This window comes from Stenella coeruleoalba, assembly GCF_951394435.1.
Source record: "Stenella coeruleoalba genome assembly, chromosome: 18".
NCBI classification, from domain to species: Eukaryota; Metazoa; Chordata; class Mammalia; order Artiodactyla; family Delphinidae; genus Stenella; species Stenella coeruleoalba.
This window is the reverse complement of record NC_137164.1, coordinates 63,531,611-63,555,055: the sequence shown is the minus strand read 5'-3', so window position 1 is coordinate 63,555,055 and position 23,445 is coordinate 63,531,611. Positions and strand designations below refer to the sequence as shown.

Sequence of the window (23,445 nt, the reverse complement as noted above, 5' to 3'; positions counted from 1 at the left end):
GTCACATGGTAGCTCTATTTTTAGTTTTTTGAGGAACCTCCATACTGTTCTCCATAGTGACTGTACCAATTTACATTCCCACCAACAGTGCAAGAGGGTTCCCTTTCTCCACACCCTCTCCAGCATTTATTGTTTATAGGGTTTTTGAGGATGGCTTTTCTGACTGGTGTGAGGTGATAAATCTCACTGTAGTTTTGACTTGTATTTCTGTAGTAATTAGTGATGTTGAGCATTTTAAAATGTGTTTGTGGGCCATCTGTGTGTCTTTTTTGGAGGAATGTTTACTTAGGTCTTCCACCCATTTTTTTATTGTGTGGCTCTTGTTTAAAAGGCTTTGTTGTCCTGAAGGGCACTGCGGGCAGTGGGTAGTTGGATAGGTGAAGTCTGCCCCACACAACTGGAGAAACCAGAGAATTCTGTCACCTCACAGGTGACTGGATGGTCCTGGGAGATTGAGTTCTCGTTGATGACAAAGGTGGCTTGGCCGTTGTGCCAGAGGGTGGGGACATCTATATGGGGCCGTGTTCCGTCTTTGAGAGAGCACTGACCACCTAGATACTGCCGTGGCCTTGTGAAGGGCAGGGTGGAGATGCAAACCCATGCGATTTCCTCAGGGGTTGGAGAGGGTGCAGGAGCCCCTCAGTCTGTCCCAGCCCTTCTTTGACCTGTGTACAGCTGTCCCAATGATGGTGTTTCTGCATAGTCACAGTAAGTCTCTGTTTGAAATACAGGCAGCAAGCTGGTGTGGACTGTGTGTGTAGGATTTCCTGACCTCACAGAGCAAGCGCTCATGAATTCTGCTTGTCCGGAAACCTTGGGGCGTCGGGGTGCGCCTGCAGCTCATGCCAGGTGCCTGGTTTGGGGTGAGCAGAGATGAGTGGGTTTAGTGTTGGATCGTATCCCGAAGCAGGTCTTTCTCTGCTGTCCCTGGTTCTCTAGTTTCTCTTTGGTACCAGATGCTGAAGAAGGTGAAGGCAGGTGGGTCTCAAAGCGTGGCCCATGTGGCTGGGTTTGCAGCGAGCTGCAGGTGTTTCATGCTGTCCTGCACTGTTGGTCCCTTGGGTGGGGTCACTAAACTTTAGATGGATCCCATCCTAATATGAGCTCCAGGTCTTTGCTGTGGCAGCTTATGGGAGAAGCAGACACAGAGGGAGAGGCCGCAGGAACTGGGGTTCTTCCTGAGAGGGAATCGGCCGCACTGGGGTGCTGGGAGCTTTGATTCCAAAGTTGTCCAGCCCCGGTAATACTTCCTGCTAGGGGTCCAGGAAAACCAGACCTGGGGGCTGCATAAGGTGCAACTGGTAGAGCACTGGCCCCTCTTTCAGGAGGTTGGTTGTTGGGCAGTCATGGCAGAAAAGGGGGGAGCAGAGGACCTGGCAAACGTGCGGGCTCGTCTCAGTAGTAGTACTAGAAGTACTAGTAGCAGTAACAGGGGCTCCTACTCAGTAGCACTGGTGGTGGCGACTGCAGTACTATTAGTGTGGCAATAAAAATATTAAGTTCTTGAAAAAACCATGTACCAGAACTGCTGTAATCACTTTATATGTGATATTAGTATTATTTCTTTGTCTGAGTCAACAAAGTCATAGGTATTATATTACCCCCATTTTAGAGAAGAAGATACAGAGTGCTAAGTAGTTACACAGTGTGCCTGTGGTCACACGAAGCATAAAGGACGGACTGAGGTTCCATCTCGGACGCTCTGACTTAAGAGAATGTCCGTCTCAATGACTGAGCTTGTCCAGGGTCAGGAGGGCTTGTCTTGAGAGCTTTGTTTTCATGGTCTCAGACACATGCATCCTGAACTTGGTGTAAGGATAATAAATAGGTTGCTAAGGACTTCCTGGAGCAGGAAGCCAGATGGGAACATAAATGCGGGCGGAGTCAAGGCGACCACAGCTCCTGGGTGAAGAAGTTCCTAGGGCTTTGACGCTAGCAGCAGTGTCATGCTGTATTTAGATGGACCAGGAGAGGCCCTTTAGGAAACCACCTTTTACTCGTTACCGGCTGTAAGTGGATAAGGTTGTGACTGTTCCGGTGACCCAAGTTCTAAACAACCATCCACACTTTTACGAAACCATTCCAGATGGGCGCCCTGAGATGGGCCGGGGGAAGGTAGTAGGTCTTGGATGGTGGCTACGGTGGGACATTGATAATCTGGGCACAGGTGGAGTGTTCCGTGCTGTTTTTTAGTAAGAGCGCCCAGTTGCTTGCTGAGAGCTCGCTGAGAACTTGCACGCCTGTGGATATGCGGTTGCATTTGCTCCGCGAGAATGAGGATCCCAGGTCGGTTACTGGGGTGCGGAGCAGTTCTCCTGTTCTGCTGTCTGAATACACTTTCCCACACACAGGTGTGCCCCGGGCCTGAGGTCCTAGGGTGACAGCTGGGTAGGAGCAGCTGGACTGGTGAGGATAATAAGTGGCGGAACTCATGGTGGTTTACAGTATAACACTAGACAGCGGCCTCTCTTCCCTAGGTGAGTGTTGTGACTGGCGTACGGTGCTCATTCCAAATTTGTGTCCTTAGGATAATAACTTGCAGAACTCTTAGTTCTGATGCAGTGGAGTTCAGGGAGTTGAGGGCCATTAAAGCTCAAGGAGAAGTAAACATCGAATTTTACTGGCAGTCAAACGAAGCCTGAAATCCAACACAAATATTCCTGTTTTCCTAGACTTGCCGTTTGACATACTGCTGTTTTGGAGACGTTAAAAATCATTCCTTATGACAGAGCTAATAAGGATCTGTTCCATTTTAAAACTCATTTTCAGGTGCTGTTTTGGGTTTTCAGTGATTAAAGCTACTGAGTTAGATGCAATAAATGTTAGTTAAATAATTGATTTTATGAAGCAACTGCCCATTTTGTGATCATCTGTGCTGCTTGCTGGTCTTTGTATTTTATTTTATTTTAAAAAAATATTTATTTATTTATTTGGTTGTGGCAGGTGAGCTCCTTAGTTGTGGCATGCGAACTCTTCCCCCCCACCCCCAACAAATTTATTTATTTATTTATTTATTTTTGGCTGCGTTGGGTCTTCATTGCCGCATGCGGGCTTTCTCTAGTTGCGGAGAGCGGGGGCTACTCTTTTGTTGTGGTGCGGGGGCCTCTCCTTGTCGTGGCTTTTCTTGCGGAGCACAGCCTCTAGGTGCTCGGGCTTCAGTAGTTGTGGCACATGGACTCAGTAGTTGTGGCTCGTGGGCTGTAGAGCGCAGGTTCAGTAGTTGTGGCGCACGGGCTGAGTTGCTCCGTGGCCTGTGGGGATCTTCCCAGACCAGGGCTTGAACCCGAGTCCCCTGCACTGGCAAGTGGATTCTTAACCACTGGCATGTGAACTCTTTCTGGGGGCATGCATGTGGGATCTAGTTCCCTGACCAGAGATCGAACCTGGGCCCCCTGCATGGGGAACGCAGAGTCTTAACCACTGCGCCACCGGGGAAGTCCCTGGTCTTCGTATTTTAGATAGTGGAAGATGTATACTCAGTACTCCGTCCTGGATTCTCTAAAACGCAGATGTTTCTTCCTTCGTGACCTCCAGCCCTCTTTTAATTCCTCTGGTGCACAGAGTGCCTCGCGGATCATCCATGATTCCCATGGAGTGTGCTGTGACCACCCACAGTGCAGGCGGGGCCTCCCCCGGCACTACCGGCAGCACCAGCGGGAAGAGTCAGGTGATTCCAGCCCAGGGTGAGGCTTTCGGGATTAGGATTTTGAAGTATGAAAACCTCTGTCCGCTGATAATTGAGGAGTGATCATAATGCTTGGAGAAACAAGTACCAGACTGATGTTGAACATGGAGCTCTTGCAGGCCGCCCCTAACTAGAACAGAACAACCAGCGAGTTCCCAGCACGCCTGGCTCCTGTGTGCACCTTCCTGGGGACCGCAGGTGGGGAGGACGGGTCTCTGCCTGCCCAGGGCCCTCAGGTGGGAGAGGAGGAGCCTGAAGCCTCTGCCTGGGCCAGAGACGCAGAGGCTGCCTCCCGAGGTCATCGGGGGCCTCCTCCCTGAGAGAGGAGGTCTCTGCCTGCTCGCTGGTGTGTGAGTGGGGTGACCTCAAAGAGCAAGTGTGGGTTGGCCCAGTCCCTTCCCCTGAGAGGGGAGGAGTGGCCTGAGGGGCTGTGTATTATTCCCGGGACCCTTAGAAATGGCCCCCACCTTACCCTTAGCAAGGCCTCATTTGGCCTTTTTCTGAGGCCACTTTTACTGATTGTCTCTGGTCCAGGTGGAGCCTGTAGGAAGGCACATGTTTGTTTAAACTTACTTTGGAACTCATCCGATGGATTGGAAGTAAGCAGAATCCTCCGCTTCCCTGAGAGCTGTACTGGGCCTTTGCATCTATTTCCCAACACTTCCTTCCACATGTCTCTCACGTCCACTCAACCCAGAAGACTGAGGAGGGCTACTGGTGGTAAAGATCCTGTGGGCCCTGAGCAGCCACTGAGGGCCACACAGCAAGGGAGAGGTAGAGGGAGCATCGAGCAAAGGATATGGGGGACCTGCAGAGCAGACCTGCTGTGTGCGCCCTGCTGGTTCTTGAGTGTATACATTAGCCATTAGATAGCAGTAATACCCACAGTGATGACCTTGAGTCATAAATGAGGGTGATGCTTTTCAATCAATTTTCTTTCCTTTTTTTTAAACACATGTAAGTTTTTATTATAACAATTAAAAGTTTAAAAAAATGGGAGCATGATTGACTTACAGTATTATATTCGTTTCAGGTATGCAACGTAGTGATTAAATATTTCTATACATTACAGAATGATCACCCCCATAAGTCTAGTTACCCTCTGTCACCATAGAAAGTTTTCCAATATTATTGACTATATTTCCTGTGCTCTACGTTACATTCTCTTGCCTTATTTATATTATAACTGTAAGACTGTACCTTTTAATCTCCTTCACCTATTTCACTCACCCCCCACCCTTCTCAACCCGTCGTTTTTTAAGAAGTCAGGCAAGTATGTGACTCATTTTTACAAGACTGCATTTATAATGGTTCAAATTTTAAAAATCTGCTTAGAACCGAAACTTTTTATTACTTTTCAGAAAAGTTGGCTTTTATGAATGACTTCTCAAGAGTGCTTGTTCTGCTATGATCGCCTGTAAGAAGCAATGAGTTTTCCAACCCTTTGTGAAACCAGCCTCTGCCATTCAGAATAGAACAGGTCTCTTCCCAGAACTTCTGGATGATAAAGTGATCATAGCTTACACTTGTTTTTATGCTGGTTTCAGAGCACTTTGAGCTGTTTATTGTATTGCATTTAGCTGTCCCAGGATCCCTCTGAGGTAGACAAGGCAAGTATTTCCACAGACAAGGCCCTGGAGGTGCAGGAGGGCACATGATGGGCTTAGGGGGTCATGTGACTTGCAGGTGGCAGACCTGGGTTCTGAAGCACAGCGTTCTGATTCCTAGGCCAGTGTTCTTCGCATTCTGTCCTGAGGCTTCCTCTCCCACCACAGCTTCCAGTGAAGGCTCGCAGAGCCAAGACTTTATGAGAACAACTTTTTTTTTCTGAAAACAGCTCTGTGCTCCTCTTTCAGCTGCTTCCTGCAGTGTGTTTTTTTGGTCCCCCCCCCCTGAAGATTTTAAAGAACATTTCAAAAATAGAAAAACAGAATAATGTTGAAAGGTAGCAGAGCATGCACCACCCTAGAATGTGACTTTCCGGAGTGAAGGTTATTTTGAGCTGACTGTATTTTGAGAAATAGACACAGGGACATTTACATTGATAACTCCATTTGTAAGCGCTTCTCCTTCTCTGTACCTGGAAGAGAAGGTTGGCTCTAAATCACAAAAGAACCTTGTCAACGAAGATTGGGTTTGCATAAGGAATCCAACTCTACCTTTCTTAACTTGTTTACTCTGCTTTTCCTAGTAACCTCTCATAAGGCTCCCCCCCTCCCCCCGTTTAGCTGGAACCTCAGGACTTGTGTTCATATAGGTTTTTCTTGGAAGTACGATATGTCTCATGGAATTCTGATTAAAACCCTTGGTGGTACTTGTAAGTCATTCAGAGCAGGTCTGTAGCCCCTCTAGACTCAGATGCCATGGTGATGCAGGAGAGGAAGATAGCAGATGTTTACATGAGGTTAGTTTCTGCATCCAGAATCTTCCAGGGAGAGGGAATTTAAGGCTCCATCCCTCATCTGTTGAACCTAAACCGGTTCCTGGAGGCTGGGCCTCAGGCCTGTGAGGGCTCTTCACTCCTCGAGGTGATGCAGTCACAATGAACGCCACTGTGGAAAAGAGGAGTGAAGACAGATACAGAATCCTGGTGGTGATTATTTCTCCAGATCCACTGCTTTTCCTCCTTAGTCTCTGTATCCTTCTCAACTCTAACTTGGTCACTTCTTCCCCAGTTTCTAAAAATTAACTGCCTATTCATTTCCCCCCAAGCTCACTCATTTGTTTCTTTGTGTGTTAGATGGTTTCTATTTCCTGTAATTTTTTTTTTCCCCTCATGACTCAGAGATGATGGAGTTGGGCAAGAAATATTTAAAGTACATGGGGGAGGGACTTCCCTGCTGGTCCAGTGGCTAAGACTCTGTACCCCTAGTGCGGGGGGGCCCCGGGTTCGAGCCCTGGTCAGGGAACTAGATCCCTCATGCCACAACTAAGACCCGGTGCAGCCGAATAAAATAAATAAATAAGGAAAGAAAGAAAGAAAGAAAAAGAAGGAAAGAAAGGAAGGAAGAAAGAGAAAGAAAGAACATAGGGAAACATGGAGGAGAAACTAGAAAGAAAGAACATGGGGAAACATGGAGGAGAAACTCTACCTACTGGGGAAGTTCTACCATCAAACTGTGTAAGAAATACCCCTAAGAAGTAAGAGGTGGGGTTAAATGTGAGGTGCTTTCAGGAGGCTGAATACAAAGGACTTCACCCAGAAATATTTGCCTGAGAGACTCTTGTGAAACGTCGAACATTGGGGCTTTGTCGTATTATATTGGGTTGTTTTAAAATTCCTTTATGGTTTTGCAGTTGTGAAGAATTCTTGTGAAGGAATAAGAACTGTATTCTCAGTTGGTTCGTGGAAAGAATATTCACTGGGTCATAAGTTGGTGCCAAAGATGAAGGGTTTATTGGAGCAATTTTTGACCTTGTTCCTGCTTATCCAGAAAGTTTTCACTTGGTTAGTTTCAGGTTTGATGATGAATATTGTTTCAGTTGTTTTATTTCTCACTAGTTGAGGGTTAGGCTCAGGAACAGACAGCAGTTTGGAAGCTTTGGGCCACGGACTGGCATTACTCTTTTTTTTTTTTTTTAAGATTCATTTATTTATTAAATTCATTTAATTTTTTTGCTGCATCGGGTCTTAGTTGCAGCACGTGGGATCTTCGTTGTGGTGTGTGGGCTTCTCTCTAGTTGTGGCGTACGGGTTTTCTCTAGTTGTGGAGCACAGGCTCCAGGGTGCATGGGCTTTGTAGTCGTGGCGTGTGGGTTCCAGAGCACACGGCCTCTAGTTGAGGTGCACGAGCTCAGTAGTTGTGGCACGTGGGCTTAGTTGCCCCACGGCATGTGGGATCTTAGTTCCCTGACCAGGGATTGAACCTGTGTCCCCTGCATTGTAAGGCGGATTCTTTACCACTGGGCTACCAGGGAAGTCCCTGGCATTACTCCTTAATGAGACTGTTTGCTCAATTGAGTTATTAAAGACGGTCTCAGTGAAAAAATCATGACGCTTAGGCAGTAGTGACCTGCCTTTATTTTGTACTCTTTTTTGCTGAATTTGTTGCATCTGTCGGTATTCTCTTTGGTGGGTTTCCGACATTAGGCTCAAATGGAGAGCTGAGTAACAGGGAACGGTGATTCCCAAAGGTAATTATAAGTTTTAGGCAAGTTTGGGACGGCAAGTGTTACCACTGGGCTTCTGGTGGAGAGCCCCAGGTTTGTAGGTTGCAGCACTGGGCTGCCCTTGGCCATACCCAGGCTGGGACTGCCCGTGTGTACAGTTTGACATTCTTGCTTCTCTGTGTAAGCCTCCAGATTTCCATCTCAGTAAATTCTAAACAGTGTGTTTTACCATCTAGTGTATGAGGGACTCTTAGTGCCTCTAGGGGTGAATGAAGGGGCATGCTGAAAATGGAACAGTGAGCCTTTGTGTCCTTGAGAGCCGATTATCTTGTTCTCATCTGATGATCTTACTCATCATGATTGTTCAGCTAAACAGTGTTCCCTTACTTGTCTGTAGTAGATGAAACCTTCCGTGACCTCATGGAAGGCGAGGCAGCTGGTGCAGCCTGTGAACATGTGTGTAGAGCAAGACAGGAGGGTTGGGGTTTGATGTCACACCGATTTGAGGGACGGAGACAGCTTTCTGTAAGTATCCTGATTGGGTACTAGTTGGTTGAGCAAAAAATGCATGTTAGTTTTTTTTTTTTTTTTGTGGTACGCGGGCCTCTCACCGCTGTGGCCTCTCCCGCTGCGGAGCACAGGCTCTGGACGCGCAGGCTCAGCGGCCATGGCTCACGGGCCCAGCCGCTCCGCGGCATGTGGGATCTTCCCGGACCGGGGCACGAACCCGCGTCCCCTGTATCGGCAGGCGGACTCTCAACCACTGCGCCACCAGGGAAGCCCTGCATGTTAGTTTTGTTTCGCGTTTGGAGTTTTGGAGTCTCCATCCCTTCCTCTTGTGTGTGGGTTCTTCAGCTTCAGACGGACAGCAGAGAGCTATCAAACTCAACCTGTCATTTGTTTACCATGTCTGTGTCAGTAAGGAGGGATTGCCTGAAAGGAAAAGCCGAGTTCCAGAAAGATTTCCAAACTTTTGGCACTTTGTCTTTTGAGAAGTCTGTGGAGGAAAGGATGTGGAGGGCGGAGGTGTTTACTTTTGGTGACTTGGGTTTGTGTTGAGTGTTTGGTTTTCCTTGATGGGGGAGAAGGGTAACTTTGGAGGGGTGAGTAGAGGGAGGAAGTAGGTTACCGGGTGGAGCGGCCATTTGGCAGGGTGGGCAAGTGTTGCTGTTGTGCCTTTAGTTTTGGGAAAGAAAATTGCTTTCACTAAGTCTTTTTCAGGAGGTAAGCATCAATGCCTCCGAACTCATTGGTTTTAGGATTTGAATTTTGGCCTTAGGGAATAGATGATTGGTAACATTTCTTCCAAACCAGCAGCTGCGGTGTATGGCGGATGGAGAACCATGGATGACATCACTTTTTAGCTTGGCTTCTGTCCTGTTTAATTTTTGACTCCAAGGAACATCCCAGCTTCTAGTGGGTAGAGACATATTCACACAGCGGCCCCTGGGGCTGAGAGCCGGCGAACCTCCCAAGCTTTGTTTCTTTGTGATGCTCCCTCAGAAGCTGGGCTCCATTTTCTTGATCTTTGGACATGTGGAGTTTGGGTTGGGAAAGAGTGGATGTGTTTATGCCAGTGTCTCATTTCATAAAGGCTCTTAGAACAGAAGGTGATGGCAAGAGCATGTCTCCTGTACGTGAACCATCTTGACTTTCTGTTGGGCTGGGACGTTGAGAATACAGGGGGCAGGGGCAGGCTGCCAGCAGGGCTTGTTCATATGGAAGCAAATTTCTTACCCTTCCTCAGCTTATCTTCAGCTAAGACTTACTTGGTATTTTGCCAAATGTTTTCTAAAGCACCGGTTGTAATATTTACTGAGCATCCGCAGTGTACGAAGCACGATGTACTAAGGCTTTATTGTCTTTGTAAAATTTTTGCTTAAGGTTAAAACTGTTGTCTGCTTGTGTTATAGAAGATAGTGGATATGTGGGTTTTTCTTTTAGGTTAACCATGAATGTTGCGTTTTGTCAAAATACCTTTTTAACAAGTAATAATAAAAGTAAAGTTTGTGTTAAGAAAAACTGGTTTGGCTTGTATTTCTAATTAAGGCTTTTTTTCTTTACTTTTAGGAAAGCACCAGAGTAGTTCAGCCCATAATTTTGGGGAAAATTATTGGTTATTTTGAAAACTACAATCCCACTGATTCTGCTGCTTTGTACAAAGCCTACGGCTATGCCGGAGTGCTGAGTGCCTGCACGCTCGTTCTGGCCATTCTGCACCACTTATACTTCTATCATGTTCAGTGTGCGGGGATGAGGTTAAGAGTAGCCATGTGCCATATGATTTACCGCAAGGTAAGTGTCACTCGGAACCAAAGTGTGTACCTTTCCTGAACTATCAGAAGCCTTTTGGGAAAGTTCTCTGTCAAGTAAAAACTTTATAACTAGTCAAAATTGTGAATCACTACATTGTACGCGTGTGACTTATATAATATTGCACATCAAGTATACTTCAGTAAAAAAGTAAGAAAAACACATTGTACCCGGGAAAAAAAATTATTTTCTTAATGACTGTCCTCATTTACACCATACTACAGAGGCTTGGTATTTGCATCAAGCGAGTTTTGTTGTTTAAGCAAACCTTACAAAAATGTAATGAAAAGATTTCTCTCAGGTCAGGGCTGCTTTTGATAACTTCCATTCACAGTCCACTGCATTATATGCAGTAAATTTGTAATGAAGTCTATAAGCACCCGTGTTATCAAGTTGATTTTTACTGTTTTCATGCCTAAATCTCATAGTGGTATTTATGGAGACTGTTGTTGTTCTTGAAAACCTTTATTTACACAAAGTTGTGTTTAATAGTAAGCCTCAGTGATTGGATCTATAAAGTTAAATCTAGGAGAAAAGAATGTATTTGAGAAAGGGAATGTTTATATTTTTAAGTGACCCACCTAATCATATTCATTATAATTATGTTAACTAAAGAAAAATGTAAATGGAGTCCATGCTACATACAGACTCACTCATTGTGTTGTAGAGTTGTGATTGTTCATAACAGTATTAAAGAAAATAGATGTTTGGGATAAAACTTGAAATTTTTCATTGTTTTTAGTAATTTTGGGGAGAATTTGTTACCGTTCATTCAAAGTCTTTTTCGTAATACATTTCCCTTTTTTTCTTTAGTATGTATTATAGCAGTTTTAATAAGACCTGGTTTGATGTTTTCAGTGCTTTTGTATTGAGTAATGCCCATAGAATTATTCCATAGATTACCCTGGTCTTAACTAGTATAAAAGGAGTAAGGATTTCAGGTGTCTTTACAAAGGAATTGCCACAGATACACCAGTGTCAAGAGCTGCAGGGCTCTTTACAAACTTGATCCTGGATCTCTCTTTTACCTATTTACTTTTTAAAGAATTTTCATTTGACTGTATTGTATACTTGAAATTTACTGAGACAGCGGATACACACACAAAGGACAACTACATAATGGACATGTTAAGTGGTTTTCCTACAGTAATTATTTCCCACTGTATATTTATATCAAAGCAACATGTTATACACCTTAAATGTATACACTTTTTATTAAAAAACAATTAAAATCGTCCTTGAAAGCCAAAACCAAACAATTTAAATTGAAAATTTTCACTTCTTTTACCTAGTTGCTACTTATTTAGACCTTCTGTTTCTTGGCAGTACTTTTCTTGGCAAAATGGAAGATGTGTCATCATCTTTTTTTTTTTTTTTTTTGCGGTACGCGGGCCTCTCACTGTTGTGGCCTCCCCCGTTGCGGAGCACAGGCTCTGGACGCACAGGCTCAGCGGCCACGGCTCACGGGCCCAGCCGCTCCGCGGCATGTGGGATCTTCCCAGACCGGGGCACGAACCTGTGTCCCCTGCATCGGCAGGCGGACTCTCAACCGCAGCGCCACCAGGGAAGCCCTCGTCATCTTTTCTTGAGCAGAGTCTTGTGAATCTCGGGGGCCTGTGAACCCAGGGACCTGGCATCTCACTGTCTGTGTTTGGCTACAGCATCTGAGCCGGTTTCCTTCTGGGTGACGTGGAAATGGCAGTGGTGCCCGTACACTCTAGTCAGGGGTCTTCCTTGTCGTTCATCATCATCTTTGTTATTCTGTTGCACCTTCTACTATTTAGGAGATGGGTACTCAGATTCCCACAGATTAGCTAGATGCTTGTCTCTCCAGATCATGCTTAGCTCCCATAAATAAATGGGAAATTTCACCAGAAGTGCACTGTGAAAACCTTTCATTAGGTCTCATGGTTCAGTCAAACAGATCGCTCTTTGCTGCACAGGTGAGCCATTGTCTACCAGTTTTTCTTCCTCTTCCCACTAACACTTGGCGTTGCCGTTGGGAAATCTGATATAATCTGGCACATTTGCTTCGATGAATGTAAACATGTCCCAAAGCCATTAATTTGCTGGCTTGATTAGGGTAAGAGAATTGTTCTTTAGGAAGTCAGCTATTGTTGGGATTATACCATAGACGTGACCTGAAATTCCAGAAACGTGGGAAAGACCAGTCTCCTCAGGCACAGCCTTACATCTAGGATCCTTTTTAGGAGCAGAAATGTGACACTTCTTAGCAGGTTACAGGTGGGCTAGTTCCTTAGGGGAAAAGCTGGTACTGCACAGCAGCTCTGAAAAGCCCCTCTGATCTTTGGGGTTTATGAGGCCCCCCCCCCCCCCCCCCCCACTAATCCCTGGTCCTGGGGAGAAATCAGGTTGGGTGTTAGAAATGGAATGGCTGCTAAGTCACAGTTGTAACTTTGAATGATCTTGTGGGATGTATCATATGTAAGAATGACTTGTCGTTTATGTACCTTTCAACTGCTTTGGTAAAATTACTTTTGATCACTGCTTTTTAAAAAAATTGTAGTAACATATACACAACATCAAATTGTCCATTTTAACTCTTTAAGTGCACTGTTTAGTGACATTAGGCGCGTTCACATTGTTGCGCAGCCATCATCGCTATTCGTCTCCAGAACTTTTTCATCTTCCCAAACTGAACCTCTGCACCCTTTAAACACTAACTCCCCACCCCCTCTCCCCTCAGCCGTCACCGTTCTACTTCTCTCTATGAATCTGACTGCGCTAGGTGCCTCACAGAAGTGGAATCATAAATGTTTGTCGCTTTGTGTCTGGCTTACGTCATGTAGCACAGTGTCTTCAGGGTTCATCCATGTTGTCGCAGGTGCCAGCATTTCATTCCTTTTCAAGGCCGAGTAATGCTCCATTATAGGTGTTGTGTATCCATTCGTCTGTCAGTGGACATCTGGGTTGTTTCTGCCTTTTGGCTGTTGTGAATAATGCTGCTGTGAGCATGGGTGTTCAAATATGTGTTCAGGTCTGTGCTTTCAGTTCTTTTGAGTACATTGCAGGAAGTTGACTTGCTGTATTATATGCTGATTTTATGTTTAGCATTCTGAGGAACGTCCGTACTCTTCCGCTGTGGCTGCATCATTTTACATTCACACTTGATCACTGATTTTTCTGTCTAACTTGAGGACTAAATGAGAAGTTTCTATGAACCGTGACGCTTTGTTTGGATCAGTGGCTCCAGTTGTTGGTTTGTAGAAACAGCTCATGATGGTCTCTTCAGGTTCCTCAGATCTCTAGAGCATTTTTTCGAACTTCTTACCGAATAAAGGGATTGTGGAACACGGGCTCTGTTTTGTGTAAAGTCAGCAGACTGGCATTACAAACACAGGTTCCTCAAAGCGATAGTGTTTTAAACATTATATTCACTCATTTTGGGAAATCGCCCCCAGTCCCTGGGGATATTCCCAGCGCGAGTTGCTATCACCTTTACAGTGAGACCAGTGTCTTAATTCCTGTCTTTCTTTGTTCTTGGTTGGGACAGAGAAGAAGGAGAACTCATCCGGCTTCAGATCTCAAAGGGTAACTTCCCCAGCTCAGAGCATGGGAGGTGGGCCCGGGCTGGGGGAAGATGGTAACTTCAAGCCAGCTGAGCCTGGATTGAAGACAGCTGTTGATCTCCAACCCCAGTCAGTAGTGAGAATGTATCTCCCAGTTTCCAGTCCTGCCCTTGTCTTCGTGCCTGCATGTTACAGGTGGTCTGACCTGGGGCAGACAGCATGCTGATCTCTCTAAGCAGGTTGATCTCGTCATATGGCACAGAGATTTTACGTATTATAAAATGCATAGGGCACGGATAGTTTTCCTTAAGAGGCTCCTTAATAGCCTAGTGGACTGTAGGTTTCCTGACTTTGTGTGCAGTTTGTAGAGCTGCGGCCGTTCCCTATGGTGGGTCCTGACGATGGATGGTTTGCTCTGAACGCCAGGTAAAGCCAGAGCAGATGGTCACTGAGCTCACTGAGTGTTCTCTGCTGCTTGTTTACCCAGTGCAGACTTTCTCGCAGAATCTAATTAGTTCGAGCAGATTTCTTATTGTGGCTGAAATCATCCCTCTCTTTACTGTTACCCAAAGGAGAGTTTGCAGGAGAGATTTGTCATTCTTTGTTTCAGCTTCTAAGATGAGTTGACTCCCTGCAAACACCCTAGTTTACCTTTATCCTTTATTGTAGATCTGTCTTACAAGAATTTATGTACAGTTAATCCTGGATATTTGTAGATTTTGTGTTTGCGAATTCGCCTACTTGCTAAAATTTATTTGTAATTCTAAAAATCAATACTTGGGGCTCTTTCATGGTCTTCTGCGGGTGTGCACATGGTCTCTTAAAGTTTTTTGTCATCTGACATGCATATTCCCAGCTGGAGTGAAAACAATATGTGCCTGTTCTCATACTATGGAACAGATGCCCTCTTTGTGGTCAACTTAGTGCCTTGCTTTCCACATTTTTGTATTTTTTGGGGGGTGATTTTGCAGTTTAAAATGGCCCCTAAAGAGGGCTGAAGTGCTGTCTGGTGTTCCTTAGCTGAGGAAGACTGTCATGTGTCTCATGGAGAAAATATGTGTGTAGGTGAGTAAGCTTGGTTCAGGTATGTGTTACAGTGCTGCTGGCTGTGAGGCCAATGTTCATGAATTTACAACAGCGATTAAATAAGGTTAAGTAGAAACATACGTAAAACAAGGTTATGTAAGTATTGAGATGGTGAAGATGTTGTTACCAAAGGCTGCCAGAACCCTAGCCCTGTACTTCCCTCAGGAGCGGTGAGTATTCACTAGTTGACATTCATAGTGACTGTAGAACATGGACATTGTCAGTAATGAGAATCGACTACTGACTCAAGGAGGTTGTTTCTATAGATCAACATCCTGCCTAGAGAAATATTCTTACTTACCTTAGACCTATTTTCAGTCATCTAAGTGATGTAGTTCTATTTTCAGTTTGGGGGGACATACATGCTCGCTGTATCCACACTATTTCTATTTCATGGTTTCAGGTAACCATCATCTTTCTGAGTGAAGGACCCTTTCTCTTTCCTTTAATCCTGTCTCTTAAGACTCCCTCCTCCTCTCAACCATTTTATTTCTTTTTCAGACACTTCAGCTCAGTCATATATATATATACACAAATTTATTGATTTATTTTTATTTTTGACTGCGTTGGGGCTTCATTGCTGAGCGCGGGCTTTCTCTACTTGCGGTGAGGGGGTTTCTCACTGCGGTGGCTTCTCTTGTTGCGGAGCACGGGCCCTAGGCGCGGGGACTTCAGTAGTTGCGGCCTGCGGGCTCAGTAGTTGTGGCTCGCGGGCTCTAGAGCACAGGTTCAGCAGTTGTGGCACATGGGCTTAGTTGCTCCGTGGCATGTGGGATCTTCCCGGACCAGGGCTTGAACCCACGTACCCTGCAGTGGCAGGTGGATTCTTAACCACTGCGCCACCAGGGAAGTCCCAGCTCAGTTACATTTTAAGATCAGTGGTCAGGACAGCAGGCATCCTTTCTCACAGAACCTAAGCAGGAAGTAGAAGGAGGCCTTCCAGGGTGCAGGGAGTGACCAAGTTTGCAGACTCCTCCGAGCGATGTCTGCTGTCCTGTGCGTAAATGGAGCCTGACTTTAAAAAAATCTATGCACTGAGTGTGCTAAGTGTGAGCCGGGAAGGAAAGGTTCACCTCCTGCAGCACCTCCCTCTTCATCCCACCCTTCCAGTTTCATCTCCCTCTGAATTTGCTCCTTGGAGTGTGGAAAGCCGAGAGTAGAAAGCTTTGTCACTGCCTCAGCCATGTGATGTTGTGTTCATAGCTCTCAGAACTTTTGTTTTTATTTAAAGCTAATTCTGTTTCGGTACAGACAGTATATTGCTTTAAATTTAGACTGGACAATGTGAAATGACAGATGTTCAACTGATTTGGGCTTATAAAGCAGCAATTTCGTAGGGTTCAATCTGATATCTTGCTTACTAGTCTGTGGTTGTATTGTATTTTCTTTCTGAAAATATTGAGGGACCAGCATCTCGAGTATTGTTAAAGTGAAACTGTGGTATTTATGGAAATAGAGGGACTCCCTTGAAGCACGTGACACTTTGTTTGGACTTTCTCTTCTAATGGTATTTTCTAACTTTCTGACAAAATTAGAATGAACTAGTAATGCTTCTTACACTGTTCCACACTTTTACAATATTTTAAACACACTTTTTTCCTTCTTTCTCTTTTATTTCTGATATAAACTTGAATTGGATCTGTGCATTTTGTGAAGAGTTCATCTCATCAGGGGGCAGTGGCAGTTGTTCTGATTTGCTAGGGGAGAGCTAAGGAGAGCCGTTGGGTGAAGGTTTAATTTTCTGTGGGTGCTCCGAACCAAGCAGCTTAAGGAAGGAGAGGAGAGGCTGTTTGGTTTAGCTTTGTTCAAAGGGGATGTTTCTGCTGCTGGAGAGTAACGGGTGTCAGCTGTATTCTACCACCTGATAACTGTCTGCCGTGTGGGGTGCAGTGCAAGCTGGAAGGGAATGCTTAGCTCAGTGATTCCCAAACTGCTGCACGATGGATTCATGAAAATTTAAAAACAACACTGATACCCAGGCCCTCTCCGCAGGCATTCCATTTTAATTGGTATGGGGGGGGATTTTATTTTATTTTATTTTTCGCATGCAGCATGTGGGATCTTAGTTCCCTGACCAGGGATCGAACCCGTGCCCCCTCAGTGGAAGCGCCGAGTATTAACCACTGGACCGCCAGGGAAGTCCTTTTTTTTTTTCTCTCTCTTTTTTTTTTGTATGGGGGGAATTTAAAAAGATGCCAGGTAATAGCCATAGGCCTCAAAGGCATGTTCAGCATAATTCTTTTTCTCATGTCTAATAACCAAGACCTTCCAGTACATAGGGTTATCATGTGGGCTGCAAGTTTAACCTTTCTCAGTGGAGATACTCTTTCATAATTGCAGCTGTAGACCTGAAGGGTGGTGGCTGTTCTATAGGCCTCCTGTGTCTCAGATTCTGCGCTGGGAATCTCGTGTGCACCGAGCGATCAGGTGTTGAGCCAGGTGCACAGGTACTTTGTAGAAGACATGGTGGCAGGTTGGATAGGGGGGTAGAAGACTGTGAGTGTGGACTCTGAGAACAGCCAGACCTGAGATCCAATCCTGACTTGGCTGTTTGCTAAACTGTGAGTGAACTCACTTCTCAGGGCCTCAGTTTCCTGAGTTGAAACGTTGGAGTAGAGAATATCTGCTTCATGGGGTTTTTTGAGCATTGGATAAAATAACTCCTGCAAAGCACTTTTTACAGAAGTCATTTATTAAATTTAGGAGGGTGGGCGTCATACGCATAACAAGACTCTGTAGTTTGACTGCTTTTGTAAGAAGCCCAGCTTTCCTCTTTGTAGATGTTTGCCTTAGGCAAACTGCTCTAAGCCTTAATTTCCTCGTTTGTAACAGTACCCATGGGTGTCCCTTTTCTCAAAGATCAGTCTTGTACTGCCAGTTATCCAGTGCCTACCAATGTGGTTGCAGTGGAAGTGGGGCTATTCCACTATCAGCTACTCAGCCATTCATCAGAGCAGCAGTCTCTCCACTGCATTTTTTTGTTTGTTTCTTTTTGTTTTGCGGTACGCGGGCCTCTCACTGCTGTGGCCTCTCCCATCGCGGAGCACAGGTTCCAGACACGCAGGCTCAGCGGCCATGGCTCACGGGCCCAGCTGCTCCACAGCATGTGGGATCTTCCCGGACCGGGCCACGAACCCGTGTCCCCTGCATCGGCAGGCGGACTCTCAACCACTGTGCCACCAGGGAAGCCCTGAGCATGCCTTTTTTGAGAAGATGGACTATAAATACTTTTTCTTTATTTTTTTTATTTTTTAGAAGTACGGAAACACGATACATTTTTTTAAAATGTTGATAGAAGTCTTTTTTCCTCCACCCTTTTGGGGGGCCAGTTGATTTGTATTCTCACTAAGATTATCTTCTCTTGCCGAACCCTAAAATGTATATTTATGCATGTTCTTGGATCTCCTTTCTCTCCCTGTCATGGGGTTTCCAGCACTCTCCATGGTTTTCCTTCTTCCTGTTGCCCTACTAGCTCACCTTTGCCACAGCTGTGTGGTTCATCTTTTCTGTTCACTTCTCTTGCTTGGTAAACCAGTCATCGGGGCTTCTCTTTCAAACGGAGCAGTTGGTGGTGGAAGGGTCTAAGGGTAAAGGGTCTTTCAGCCAGTATCTTGGAATGTGACCTCACTCTGAACATACGTCTATGAATTTGCCTTATCTATTCCTTGCATTGATATCATAGACTTTATTAATTAAACTGTGGTCATTTTCCTAAAACAGTATATATTGACCACCATCTCACTCGTGTAAACACCTATCTTTAGTTCATTGTTTCAGATTTTCTGGGATGTTCTCAAGGACCTCGGGCACTTCCGGCCCCCCCACAGTGGGGAGTAGTATTTAGCATTCTGTGTGGTCACCAGCAAAGGGTCTGGCAGTCTTGGTGGCAAGACTTGTCATAATGGGGGCCTGGCCATATTCAGCTTGTCTTCACCGTGCGGGAGCTCTAGGGCTTGGGGGGATTCCCAGGGTGCTGCCTCAGGGACTCATCCCCCAGAGGGGATGAGGTCAGAGAATGTGAAGAAACTCCTGAGGAGTTCACGTCCTTAGCCTGACCTTGGGGTAGATATCACAGGCTCCCATCCCCCAGTGGTTCTCACGGTCCGCGTTGTGACTGTCTCGTTCAGAGGCTCACTTGTCAGCTCTGTATACGTGGCATTCTGGCGAATCCAGGAGGTTTTGTGGTATAATGGGAAAAGGTGGCCAGCAGAATTTAAACGACAGCTAACAGTTCTTCCAGGACAGGAGGTGAATGCCACATCCTTCAGAGCTTGCAGAGAGCTTCTGAGTAATTGTGTTGGCTCGCGTGCCGGCCGTGGAACATCAGGCCAACAACAGAAAAAGGCAGTGGAGTTGTCAGGTGAGAGAGCAGCACGTGGTTGATCTCGCACTGACTTTTTTTTCATTTCCTTCGGTAGGTTTTTTTCCTACAGAACCACAGAGGGAATGTGTGTAGTTTTATAGAGGTCAGTCGTGTTCATGGGGGCGGAAGATATCAGGCAGATTTTGGCTTCTCCCCTCAAAGCGGAGATTAATGGCCTTGGATTATGCAATCATGAAAGTAGGTGTGACAGCATTACTAAGCACCTCTGGGCAACAATATGGGAAAAATACAGCAATGTTCTGCTTTAGGTGAGCTAAACATATTCTCACCCTAGTTGCCTGTTGGAGTAATACCCAGTGTACCTAGAGACTGCATTGTCTGACAAGCTCAACTCTGGGGGGTAGGGCCGTGAACCAGGAAATAAGCCAGAAGTGCAGAATAAGTGACACAGTGCCTGTTTTCTGTTCTGAAAGTCCTTTAGGTTCTTACTCAGAGCCTGTTTACTCTGACTCACTTACAGTATTACGAAGCCATATCCTAGTTGAGAAACAGCAGTAGTTAACGGTGAGATAGTCTCTTGAAGGGATAGCCTGATGGCAAAGGGACAGGATAGAATGACAATGTATGAAAACCCCAAGAAGCATGGCCATTTGGGGCACTTCGCAGGAGGGAGGAGCGTCTCCACACTGAGGATCATTGGCCTCGGAAGAGAGTCGTGTTAGTGATGGGGAATCTTCATCATGAGGATGATGAAGTACAGCTCCCATCTTCTGTTTTAAAGGACTATTGGAGAACGGTTTGGGGAGCGTTTCTATTAAAATGAAGATTGGATTCTTAAAGGGATAGTACTTTTCACCAGTCTGGAAAACTCAATTCTGTGGAAAGAACATACTTTTCTCCTCTGCTCCTTTGATGGTTATATTTATCTGCCCACACTTGGGTTTTGTGTTTCACGAAGTCTGCTGATTTAAAATAATTGAGGAAAGACACACTGTTTATTTTTCAAATGAATGACTAATATTTCTTGCATTTCTTTTTTAAAAAGTTGAACAAAATCGATGTTTTGGCCTAGATTATAGAGTTCTCCTATGACCCCATATGTAATTTAGCACCCCCCACCTCCCATGCCGTAGGAACCCACCATAAATGGATCCTTGCTTGGGTGGAATTCACACTTCACAATTCATAACATTGTTCTTAAAGGCCATGCGGATTCTAGTATAATCAGTAATTGGATATTCAGATTGTTTTCTCGTTTTTATGTATTAACAAACAGCAGTGCAATGGACCTGATTAAAGCTAAACCTTTGGAGACATCCTTAATTTCTCAGGGTGTATACATTTTAAGCCTTTTGATATGCCAGATTTCCTTCTAGAGTTAACTGTACGTTCTCTTTAGTGAAACGAGATGGCCCTACACCCTTGCCAAACGTGGATGTCACATTTTGAGTTTCTTTGAATTTGAGTATTTGCGAATTTTCATTAGCCTTTTGTGTGTTTTGTAGTGAATTTCCTGTACATGTTCTTTGCCCTTTAAATAAATTGGTAGGCTTTTATAATATAATTCTTATCTATATTTAGTGTTCTTGATTTATTAAAGATTAACAGCTTACTAACTAATTTAGTGTCTGACATACATGGTGCAAATTTGATTCCAGTTTTTTGCCTTTTATTCTCATGGTGGAACTATTTTCTTTCACAAGGAAAACAGATTTAACCAAAAAGTATCCCCTTGTAAAATGTCAACTTAAAGGAAAATAGAACCAAAACATTAGCATTCATTTGTATGTTTTTCTCTACACTGGATGTGACGTGTTTTTAACTATAACATATACATTTTATTAGAACTGAACTTTAATTTTATACATTAATGAGGAGCAGTGTGTGGACTGAAAAAAAAAAAGCACAACCTAGCAGTTGAGAGTTATATTTTATTTAGCGGACTCTGTCAGGACCTCAAGCCCTGGAGACAGGATGCTCGCATCTCTCTGAGGGGCTACTCTGAAGAGCAAGGGGGTGCAGGGGGCAAGGCAGGATACAAAGGGGTTTTTGCAACAAGGACTGGGTAGCCAGAACATCAAAAGACTACTGTTCATTAAAGAAAACCAGACATCTCAAGGTAATGAAATTAGCTTTTTTCTGTGTATAGCAAGATACAAGTCTGGGCTCATTGAAATCGTTCCTTTGATGTGCACCCCAGCTATCTGGGGCCAATATCCTGTGCTTTCTCATCCTTAGTCTCCTCAGGGTGCACGACAGGGGTGGCTGCAGCAGTTGACTGCCTCATGACCAACCAGCATTCTATTTCCATCCCGAGTTCCCTCAGGGGACCGGCAGTAATGTGGCAGCTTGGTGGCTGCAACATCCTTTGTTTAATGACTTGGCAGGTAACATTTCTCTCCTTCAAAAGTTGTAACTTTGCTTCATTCAAAACAAAAACAAAAACCAAGTAACTGAGTGCCCATTCTTTGTCAGGTATGAATACTTTCAGTTTATTTCCTTATGTGCAAAATAGGAAAAAATTCTTACAAATAAGGTTGTTTTCTATTCAGTGTCTGACTTGTAGTATGTGCTGAATAAATGGTAGCTGTGTTTATGATCATGATGACATAAATGACTATGATGTCTGTGCACTCAACTAGCTGATAGCTCTTGAGGGCAATAGACATGTAATTGATTACCCATATTATTTCCCTTGTGATATTTTATTTGTTTCCAATATTAACATTGGAAATATGTTAATTTCCAAATAGTTGGGCTTTTTAGATAAGATATAAATTATTGATTTCTAACTGAATTCTTGTCATCAGAGAACATTCTGAGTACCATTTTTATATTTAGAAATTTATTGAGATTTATTTTATGGCCCCAGCATATGGTCTTGGTGAATATACAATGCGTACTTGAAAAAAACCTGTCCTGTAATTGTTGGGTGTGGTGTTCCATAAATGTCCGTTAGATTAAGTTGGTTACTTGTTATTCAGATCTTCTGTATTGTTACTGATTTTTTGGGGGGGGATGGTGTCTACTTGTTACATTTACTGAGAAGAAGGATGTTAAAAACTCCTGCTATGATTGTGGGGTTTTCTGATTTTTCTCCATAGTTCTGTTGCTGTCTCATATACGTTGCAGCTCGGTAATTAGATCCCTACACATTTAGGAGTGGTGAATTGACTATCCTATCATTATGAAATGTCCTTCTTAATCTCTGGTCGTTTAATTCCTTGACTCAAAAATCAACTTTGATAATAATATAACCTCACATGATTTCTTGCGCCTACTGTTTGCATGCCACATCTTTTTCCATCCTTTTACTTTAAAAAGTGTATCTCACATATACAACAAGCTGGATCTTTCTTTTATTAATCTATTGTGAGTGTGGCAGTCTCTGGCTTTTAACTGGAGTGTTAGTATGTTTGCTTTTAGTGTAAATATTGATGTGATGGGACTTAAGCCTTTTACTTACTGTTTATTTTCTATTTGTTTCATCTTCCTTTTTTTTGGGTGGCAGGGCTCCATTCCTGACTTATTTCAGTCAATCAGATATTTTTTAGTATTCCATTTTGATTCCTTTGTTGGCTTTTTAGCAGTATCTCGTATTTTTAATCTTGCTTTAGTGATTAAAATAGGCATCTTATTATTACAGTCTTTTTTTGCATGTTAGTATTGGATTACTTTACATAAAATGTAAGAAACATATAGGAGTAACATCCTATCCCTTGTACTATTGTTATCTATTTTACATCTACATACATGGTATGGTGTTACCATTATTTTGCTTTTAAGCAGCCGTTTGTTTCGCAAAGAAATGGAAAGGAATAACACAATCTCTTATATTTACCTGTATCTTTGTTTGTCATTTTGGTTTCTCTATTTTTCTACAACTGAATTTCCATCTGGTACTATTTCCCTTTAGCTTGAAGAATATCCGTTATAATTTCTTAAAGGTCAGGTTGGGTGGTGAGAAAGTCTCTGAGACTTTGTCTGAAAATGTCTCAATTTCACCCTCATCATTTGAAGGATATTAACTTTTGTTGGTTATAGAATTTGGGGTTGACAGTTATTCTTTTCTTTCAGCACTCTGTAAATTTTGTTCCACTATCTCCTCCTCCTTTTAAACTGAGGTATAATCGATATACAGCATATTAGTTTCAGATATTCAGCAAAATGATTCAGTATTTTTGTGTGTGTGTGTGTATATATATATATATATATAGTGTATAGTATGTATGTGTATATGTGCGTGTGTGTATAGAAATGATCACCACAGTAAGCCTAGTTAACATCCATCACCATACATAGTTACAGAATTGAGTTTGTTAAGTCAGCTATTAGTTGTATTATTTTTCTTCTGTATGTAATGCAGTTGTTTTTCGTGGGCTGCTTTCAAGACTGTT

General features: G+C 44.0%; 1 protein-coding gene across 5 annotated transcripts in view; it reads left to right on the top strand.

Annotated features, from left to right (window-relative positions):
* LOC307176444 (ATP-binding cassette sub-family C member 4) overlaps window positions 1-23,445 on the top strand; it is a 214,113-nt gene that overhangs the window by 45,803 nt on the left and 144,865 nt on the right. For all 5 annotated transcript variants that reach the window (XM_079902549.1, XM_079902547.1, XM_079902550.1 and 2 more), the window contains exon 4: window positions 9,866-10,090. In XM_079902549.1, coding sequence (XP_079758675.1) covers window positions 9,866-10,090 — 225 coding nt within the window. The remainder of the gene's footprint in view (window positions 1-9,865; window positions 10,091-23,445) is intronic.